At 39.9% G+C, this 10,387-nt stretch overlaps 1 gene segment (V, D, J or C); it reads left to right on the plus strand.

The window, feature by feature from the left end:
• Window positions 1–6,844: 6,844 nt before the first annotated feature.
• Window positions 6,845–7,539, plus strand: LOC110542054 (immunoglobulin kappa variable 4-1-like). The segment is given in 2 exon segments: window positions 6,845–6,907; window positions 7,109–7,539. Coding segments are annotated over 2 exon segments (480 nt in total).
• Window positions 7,540–10,387: the final 2,848 nt, after the last annotated feature.

A 10,387-nucleotide genomic window follows, 5' to 3' on the forward strand; every position in this document is an offset into this window, starting at 1 on the left:
AAATGTTTGCAGAGCTCAGTTCAAAATTGTGGGTTCAATGTCTCTTATGTCTTTTGGTATGAAAAACTTTTATTTTTAAATGCAAAAAAAGAACTCAGTATTATATTTCTATGTAATTATATTTCTTTTGTAATAAATTATTTCATCTCTGATGCTTACAGATAAGAGAGTTATCTTTTTACAGTGTTGGAATTCTGATATCCAATATAATATCTTGACCTGATGTGATGATGATGAAAAACTTTATTTCAATTTGGAGGATCTAGGAAACAATATGTTTCTTGTTTTTTACTAGATTACAGAGTGATTTTCTCCCTACCTTCCTACTTTTCTTCCTTCCTTTGTTTCTTCTTTCTTTCCTTCCTTTTTTTTTCCTTCCTGGTACTCATTCATTGTGTTCATTATTTTATTTTCAATAAAATATTTTCCTTTTTATTACATTTTAGTTAATTACCTTCGTCGGCATGCATGTGAGTGTGCATTAGTGTACCTTGTTTGCATATTCATTAGTGCACATATAATATGGCATGTTTGTGGAGGTCAGAGGACAATTTACACATGACAGTTTCTTTTTCCATTTTGTTTCTGGGGATAAAACTCAGGTTTGACATCAGGCATGGTGGAAAGTGTCTTCGCCATATTAGTTATCCTGTTGTCCTTTAAGGTCTTTTATGAATGTTAATTCATTGAACACAATTTTAATGAAAGGCATGTCTTTCCAAAGTATTTTGACTATATCCACTAACCTTCATTTTGCCTTTCCTTTCCTGCTATTTCTTCTTTCCGGTTAGGAGACATTCAGGGAAAGGGAATCAGGAGACATCTGGGCTTCCTGAAAGCATCTTAGTTTTTTTTTTTCTTTAATTTAAAAAAAAAAATTTAGGGTGTACACTAGAGGTAAATCTGAGGCAAACATTGTGGTTCTAGAATATCTTCCTCTACTTGACACAACTTTTTCTGTCCTGTTATTACTGTATCTCTCAAAACTCTGGCATGGTGTGAAAGAGGCCTTCACTGCCATCATTCCCTGGGTATTTACCTGCCCTGGTTGAGGAGATCTCCTATATGATCTTTATGAAGATATACTGCTAATGATTTCATAGTTCCTGAGAATGATTTTATACATTTCCTGTTCTAATTTAAACAAATGTTAGACTTTAAGAAGTGAGATAGTTGATAGAAAGTTACAGGCACATTAAAGAGCTCTGTGAGCCTCCAGATGCCAAGTACATAAATCTTAACACAGAGAGTTTATGCCTGAAACAGATTTATTTTCCAAAAAATGAACATTCTAGTGGGTCAGTGGGTCTCAGTTTGCACTAGGGCATCTGGAAATTATTGCTTTAAATCTTAGATGAACTTTTGGAATCAGAGATTAATAAAGAATCTCTTAATGCAAAGACATGTGAACAATTACCTGGCCATATATTAATCTGTGGACTTTCTTAACACATTATATGAATTTCTAATATTCTGTACCTACCATGAATCTATCAGAAAGCTATTTGTTTAGAATACCATGTAATCCTTATCTTGCTAATTGCTGTGAAGCAATTATTATTCTGTGCTAAGGACTCTATGTTAAAGGGTATAACTAGATCTAAATTCATAGAATAAACCTTGAAGCTCGATGGAATTTTCTTCATCAATACTTTGTATATATATAAATAGGTATATACATATGTGTGTTAGGATCAGTAAGCAGGCATCTCTAAGGCTCCCCAGGGGAGCTGACAAGCACATCAGCATCTGTGAGGCCACCTCCAGAATCAGAGATGACTTGACTACTTGCACCTCCTGCAACCACAAGTTAGTTCTGAGCGTGCGCTGGGTCACCTTCTAAGAGGACTTGCCACTGCTATTGTCTCTCCTTCCCACCTTGCTGAGACACAGTCTCTGTAATCAACCCCAAGCTCCCAGCCCTGCTTCCCCTAATAAAACCTCCTGTGTGGAACCTGTCTTATGGTGTGATTTATGAACGCGCTGTAGAACTCTGCTGCACCGTCCTAACAATGTGTTTGCATGTTAATGTGTCCATTTTTTTGTGTACATGTTACATAAATGCTTGTCAATTTGTCTGTATGTAAGGAGCTCCTTTTATGCTTCATCCATTGAATATCTGTATAAATATGTACAGAGCTATATGAGTGATCAATTCTTTATGTGTATTTATGGGCTGATAAATGGATATGGTAAGGAGCAAGATTCTGCAGGAGGCAGTCTGGGTTTGCTGAAGTCTCTACATAGGAAATGCTAGTTAACATCACCACCATCATCATAAGTTTAATGTGGCTCAAGGCTCTGACAGCTGGTAGCAATTTGGGGGAAGCTTTCCAAACCCAGGCAATTAAGCTTTGACTGAGCCAGCCTCCAAAGGAGGACTCCACAATACAGAATTCACTGCATTCAGCCTGTTCTCAAAGATGGGATATGCTCTTCTGGACCCAGTACATAGTGATAAACTGTCCAGAATCCCCTCTTGGCTCCTGCAATCAAGTTCCTTGCTTCCAGCAAGTTTCTGTGCAAGTTAGCTTCATTGAAAGATGGGGGCTGAGATTCCTTTTAAGAGTTCTAGTTGTTAATCCCTGCTGGAGCAGTTAGCACCAACAAGACTTTCCTTGGCTAAGGCCTCCTTTCCAAGCAGTAAAAAGCTTCATGGCATAGGCTCTAGTATTTGGAAGTAAGTAAAATGAGTAGACAAGCTAGGGGCCCTTTTTCAGTCAAATTAAGACAGCCTGCTGTTAAAAAATTAAGCGCCCTTAGCTAAAGAGTGGTTCATGCAGCTTAAGAGCCAAAAAAAAAAAAAAAAAAAAAAAAAAAAAAAAGCCATAATTTCAGTTGGCAAAGCACCAGACCTCAAGTCTGGAGGTTTGGAAGTCAAATCCAAGGCTCCTCTCCTTTTCAGTTCTTGTGACCAGTAGCCCCAAGTAGCAAGCTTCCTCCCTCTCCCCCTCTGAACCCCACACTCCCTCTCTCTTTCCAACATGTGCCCCTCCCCAAGTCTACTGATAAAGGAGGTCCTCCCTTTGATCCTAGTCTATCAGGTCTCATCACTAGTGGCTGCATTGACTTCTTCCTCTGTGTCCTGGTAAGGCTGCTCCCTCTCAGGGGGAGGTAATCAAAGAACATGCCAATTAGTTTTTGTCAGAGACAGTCCCTGTCTCCATTACTATAAACCCACTTGGACACTGAACTGCTGTGTGCTACCTCTGTGCAGGGGTTCCAGGCCATCTCCATGAGTGGTCCTTGACTGCACTATTGGTCTCAGAAAAGACCCCTGTGCCCAGACTTTTCAGATTTGTTGCTCTTCTTGTGGAGCTTCTGTCCTTTCCAGATCTTAATATCTCCCACTTCTTTCATAATATTCCCTGCACTCTGCCCAAAGTTTGGCTATGAGTCTCAGCATCTGCCTCGATACCCTGTAGTACAGAGCCTTTCAGAGGCCCTCTGTGGCAGGCTCCTTTCCTGTTCCCTGTTTTCTCCCTCCTCTGATGTCCTCTGAGGTTAGCAGTTTACAGAGATCTGCATGTGCTCATCAGAAATTATTTACCATTTTATACCTGAGAAGTAGATGTATAAAATTGTATATGTAATTCAAAATAGAGGGATATTCATACTGGATAAGTGAATATTTATTTTTCAATAATATTTGTGACTCAATGATGAAACATTAACATCAGATAAATACTTTGCTTTGGATAGATGATGACGTGAGCTGCCTTGAAAACAGGTTATTAATGATACACATTTTGGACAGATTGTCTCCATGTATAGATTAGATTGGTCTAGAAGTTGCTCTGTAACCCAGGCTGGCCTCAAAATTATGGGTCTCTTGCTTTTGTCTCCAGTTCTGGGAGTACAGATATGAATCTCCACCCCTTGCCATGATCTTTCATGTATTTATTTTTCTATTTTACTTTACACATGATTCTGGCTTCATAATTTACTTCTCATATATAATTTCAGATTTCAATAATATGAAGTCTTGGTAGGTTCTGTGGTTTCACTTATTCCTATTGATTTTTCATTCATAACCACACTTTTTTTTCACATTTTGGATAGCAACAATCACTAGTGTAATGTTCTATTGTTCTCCATAAAATCATTACATAGATTAGGATGGCTCTGCCCCCTTCTGGAGAGATTTACCTCTTCAGGATGTCAGAAGCCCATCTTAACTTTATTTCAATACTGCTAATTTCTAAATTACACTAGCATTTGTTTTTTTTTTTTCTTTATTAATTACACTTTATTCACTTTGTATCCCCTCCCCGGTGGTTCCCTCCCTCCTCCCGTCCCAATCCCTCCCTTCCTCCACCCTCTGCATGTATGCCCCTCCCCAAGTCCACTGATAGTGGAGGACTTCTTTTCCTTCTTTCTGATCCTAGTCAATTAGGTCTCATCAGGAGTGGCTGTATTGTCTTCTTCTGTGGCCTGGTAATGATGCTTCCCCCTCAAGGGGAGGTAATTAAAGAGCAGGCCAATCAGTTCATGTCAGAGACAGTCCCTGTTCCTATTACAATGGAACCCCCTTGGATACAGAACTGCCATGGGCTACCTCTGTGCAGGGATTTTAGGTTATCTCCATGCATAGTCTTTGGTTGGAATAGCAGTCTCGGGAAAGACCCCTGTGCTCAGATTTTTTGGTTCTGTTGCTCTCCTTATGGAGTTCCTGTCCTCTCCAGATCTTACTATTTTCCACTTCTTTCCTAAGATTACCTGCACTCTGCACAAAGGTTGCCCATAAGTCTTACTATCTACACTGATAGTCTGCAGGGCAGAGCTTTTCAAAGGTCCTCTGTGTCAGGCTCCTGACTTGTTCCCTCTTTTCTCCTTCTTCTGATGCCCATCCTCCATGCCTTTCTGGATAGGAGTTGAGCATTTTAGCAAGAGTCCTCCCTCTTGATTAGTTTTTTTAGGTGTGCAGATTTTAGTAGGTTTATCCTATATTATATGTCTATATGAGTGAGTATATACCGTGTGCATCCATCTGCTGCTTGGATAACTCACTCAGAATGATCTTTTCCAGATCCAACCATTTACCTGCAAATTTCATGATTTCCTTGTTTTTTTATTGCTGAGTAATATTTCATTGTGTAGATATGCCACGATTTGTGCATCCATTCCTCCACTGAGGGGCATCTGGGCTGTTTCCAGCTTTTGGCTATTACAAATAAGGCTGCTACAAACATGGTTGAGCAAATGTCCTTATTGTGTACTTGAGAATCTTTTGGATATATGCCTAGGAGTGGTATAGCTGGATCTTGAGGAAGCGCTATAAAGATGCCAAATCCATTCAATGGAAAAAAAAGACAGCATCTTCAACAAATAGTGCTGGTCTAATTGGAAGTCTACATGTAGAAAAATGCATAGATCCATATTTATCACCCTGCACAAAAGTAAAGTCCAAGTGGATCAAAGACCTCAACATAAAACTAGACACACTAAACCGCTTAGAAGAAAAAATGGGGAATACCCTTAAACTCATTGGCACAGGAGACAACTTCCTGAACAGAACACCAACAGCACAGGCTCTAAGAGCAACAATTAATAAATGGGACCTCATGAATTTGAACAGCTTCTGTAAAGCAAAGGCTACTGTACTCAGAACAAAACGACAGTCTACAGATTGGGAAAAGATCTTCACCAATCCTATATCTGATAAAGGGCTAATATCCACTATATATAAAGAACTAAAGAAGTTAAACAGCAAAAAATTAAGTACTCCAATTAAAAAATGGTGTACAGAGCTAAACAGAGAATTCTCTGCAGAGGAATATCGAATGGCAGAGAAACACTTAAAGATATGCTCAACTTCATTAGCCATCAGGGAAATGCAAATCAAAACAACCCTGAGATTTCACCTTACACCCATCAGAATGGCTAAGATCAAAAACCCAAGAGACAACACATGCTGGAGAGGTTGTGCAGAAAGGGGAACCCTCCTCCACTGCTGGTGGGAATGTAACCTTGTACAACCACTCTGGAAAGCAATCTAGCGCTTTCTCAGACAACTAGGAATAGCGCTTCCTCAAGAACCAGCTACACTAGCATTTGCATTCCTTGAATAAAACTCATGGCAGTGTTAGTCTAGAGGAAAGGCTTCTTGAAAAATCTGGTTTTTCCTCTTTTTTTCTGCAGATTTAGATCTCTCTTGCAATTTCCTGAAGTTGTGGGGAGGATACTTGATAGTTTTTGCTGAGTATCCATTGCTTTGAGATTAAGGTTCCTATGATCTCAGTCTTAAATTAATGTCTGCCAGGATATCCACAGAATGAATGCTGGGCAGCACTTTGCATCTTAGTCCTTAGTTTATCTATGAAACTAGAGCCCAAATATTTGAGGCCCTGTTCTCTGACTTCTCTATCACAGTGGCTTTGGAGATGAGTAATATTGAACATATTTAGCCTCAATTCTCTTTTACCCTTTCATCTTTTCTTCCATCTTCCCTCTCTTTTATTGCATGCTTTCTTACTCTGTTTCTTTTTGTTGTTGTTTTGATGTTTTGAACATAGCCTATTATTTCCCTAGAACTGTCTGAGAGAGCTCTACTAATGTTTCTATGGAAATCAATTGATTTAAACATGTCTTGGATTTTAACCCAGGTCTGCTCTTAGAGCCCTTAGTACTTTTTTGTTTGAGAGTTCTAAAGCAATATTTTTCAGTGATTGCTCTCTGTAGTCATATTGTTGACTGTTGATTGACACCAGCTGCACTCACAGACAATGTACAGGAATTTGCTTTTGTATTTGCTGACTGCTTTGCATGTGCCCCCTACAGCCCATCCCACCTGCTGAGAATTTATAAACCAGCCTTTGCAGTGAGAACTGAACTGCATTAGACAGCAAAGGGAGCAAGATGAAGTCACAGACCCAGGTCCTCATTTCCCTGCTGCTTTGGGTGTCTGGTGAGAAATTCAAAATATTATAATTTTTACAGAGTCACTTCTTTGTAGAGAAGAAACTTAGAGTCTGCCAGGCTTAGTATTTCATATTTCAATAATAATACTCTGACATGATAGTACAAATATATTAAGTGACAAATTTCAACTGTTTTATAATCTGTGTTTGTATTTATATGCATATTCATTGTGTATTCCTGATTGCAGGTACCTGTGCAGACATCTTAATGACTCAGTCTCCAACCTCTCTTGCTGTGTCAGCAGGAGAGAAAGTCTCCATCAGCTGCAGGTCCAGTCAGAGCCTTTTATACAGCAGCAACCAAAAGAACTACTTGTCCTGGTACCAGCAGAAACCAGGGCACTCCCCTAAGCTGCTGATCTACTTTGCATCCACTCGAGACACAGGGATCCCTGATCGCTTCACAGGCAGTGGATCTGGGACAGACTTTACTCTGAGCATTAACAGTGTGCAGGCTGAAGATCTGGCAGTTTATTACTGTCAACAGTATTATAGTACTCCTCCCACAATGGTTCAGCCTCCAACACAAACCTCCTTGAAAGTCTCACCAGCTGTCTTCACCACACACAGCCCTGGCCCTCGACACTTCCCTCTTTTGCCTGATAGCAAGTATGCCTGAAAAAGTGATGAATAGTTTGCCTAGCCCAGTACACATTATGGTTTCAGTGTCTCTTATGTCTTTTGGTATGAAAATCCTTTATATGAAAATGCAAAAAAGAACTCTATTATCATTCATTTCCTTCTATAGAACTTGGGGGACATAAAGGAGGCCATTACATCACTGTAAGAAATCTGGAAGCTGATGTAGATGTTTTTAAACAGCAAACTGCTGTTGTAACACAAGAAGAATGACAAAGATAATCAGGATAACTAGTCTATAGAATTCCAGGGAGAGCAGATAGCCAAGAATTGACACAGAACAAGAATCAAAAAAAGAGTGATACAACACTTTTTAAAAATTGTGGAGAAGCCCCAGAAGAAGATGAGGCTGTTCAAGCAGAGCCCCAGTAGTACAGAGGAAACATCTGCCAAAATGCTGAGGAGAGATGTTTTGTACTCAAATAGAGGAAATGCAAACTTCTGCCCTAGGCAACCATACCAGACACATATCTTTACTGGATTCCATACTTCAGAGGTTTTATAAGAAAACTTCAGAATGAGAAGTGTGCTATGGGGATTGATTTTATTTTAAAGAAAAAAAAAAGGCTGATGGTGAAATCTCAAGCATCAATATACCAATTTGAAAACTCCACAGAAGCATCAAGGATGACACATTGAACCCCTCAAAAAATTGCACCTCATCAGAAGGAAAGAAAGGAATTCCTTTTCCAAAGCTCATTAAAAATTACTGATATTCCAACCAAGAACTATGCATGGAGATAACCTAAGACCCCTGCACAGAGGTAGCCCATGGCAGTTCAGTATCCAAGTGGGTTACATTGTAATAGGAACAGGGACTGTCTCTGACATGAACTGATTGGCCTGCTCTTTAATTACCTCCCCGTGAAGGGGAAGCAGCATTACCAGGCCACAGAAGAAGACAGTGCAGCCACTCCTGATGAGACCTAATTGACTAGGATCAGAAGGAAGGAAAAGAAGTCCTCCACTATCAGTGGACTTGAAGAGGGGCATGCATGCAGAGGGTGGAGGAAGGGAGGAATTGGGATAAAAGAAGGGAGAGAAACACAGGGGGATACAAAGTGAATAAAGTGTAATTAATAAAGAAAAAAAAAGAATACTGATACAAAAAAAAAATCCTCTTCTAGGAGGATCCGGGGTAAGAAGATCAATCCTCACTTAGTAAGATGAAGAGGAAGAATATTGGAAGAAGGAGAAAACAAGAAACAGGACAGGAGCCTACCACTGAGGGCCTCTGAAAGACTTTACATAGCAGTGTATCAAAGCAGATGCTGAGGCTCATAACCAAATTTTGGGCAGAGAGCAGGGAATCATATGAAAGAAGAGGTAGTTAGTAAGACCTGGAGAGCACAGGAACTCCACAAGGGGAGGAACAAACCCAAAATATCTGGGCTCAGGGGTATTTTCTGAGACTGATACTCCAACCAAGGTCCATTCATGGATATAACCTAGAACCCCTGCTCAGATGTAGACCATGGCAGCTCAGTGTCCAAGTGGATTCCCTAGTAAGGGGAAAAGGGACTGTCTCTGACATGAACTCAGTGGCTGTCTCTTTGATCACCCCCATCCTTGAGACAGGAACAGCCTTACCAGGCCACAGAGGAGGAAATTGCAGCCAGTCCTGATGAGACATGATAAGCTAGGGTAGGATGGAAGGGGAGGAGGACCTTCCTTACCAGTGGACTTGGAGTGGGGTATAGGAGGAGATATATGGTACTGGGAGAGAATGAGGGACTGGGCTACAGCTGGGATGCAAAGCATAATTAATGTAAAACGTAATTAATGCAAAATGTAATTAATGTAAAAAATAAATATAAAAAGTTAAAAAATAAATAAAAACTGTTCTTTTCTAAAATGGACAAACTGAATTGCAAACTCATTACTCACGAAATATCTATAAAACTTTTCCTTTGAGCCTGTTATGTTTTTAGGAGAGAAGCAGCTGAAGTTCTGTATGGTTTCTTGCAGAATCATTCTATGTCCTTGTCTCAACTGTAAGTCAGTTGGGCACTGATCATGGTTTCTAGTGACAGAATGGACAATGAACATCCACATGAAATCTTGGGTCACTCCATGCCATGAGCCTCAGCATGGTCTCCTGTACAGAGCACAGACACCAACACTGCCCTCTACCCCAGCCATGGCCACAGACACCGTTAGAGCCCTTGGTAGCAGCACAGTCCAAGAACATCAGTATGGCCTCAGGTGGCAGTACACAACACTCAAGATAATCTATGGACATCCTCATGGATTCAGGTGGAGGATCATATTTATGACCTTCTGATGCAAAATTCCCAAATAAACAAGAAAGATATTATGGAAAAAAAAACCTCCCAAAATCAAGTTAATGAGCTGCAGTGTAAACAAGAATCCCTTCCAGTTTAATCAAGTTCGAGAAGAAATTCTGCAGAAGCAGATCACTAAACTCTTGAAAAATTGAAGGAAGGAAAAACAAAACAGCCCCCTTCCAAAAAACATATACAATAAATGAAACATTTCATGAGCATAAAAAGGAAAATTATTTAGGTGGAAATGAAGTATATATAAACAAAGAGAAAGAGGGAATTCCAGGTTATTGTAAGGCAAACATTGCAAGTAGTAGAAAATGAGCAGAACAAGGAAAAGTTGAAAAGTAGAAGAGACATGTGCAGTGGTCTACACCACTGACCAAAAGTTCTCAAAGAGCTCCTATCACATCCCTTTCACACAGAAGAAGGTTCCATAGCTACTTCTGCTACAATTTTTGTATGGATGGCAGAATTGGGAGTAGGCAGTTCCTTCCTGTCAGACAGGCACATCAGACTGACCTCTCCATTACTATTATTCAT

Source organism: Meriones unguiculatus, chromosome 5, assembly GCF_030254825.1.
Source record: "Meriones unguiculatus strain TT.TT164.6M chromosome 5, Bangor_MerUng_6.1, whole genome shotgun sequence".
NCBI lineage: Eukaryota > Metazoa > Chordata > Mammalia > Rodentia > Muridae > Meriones > Meriones unguiculatus.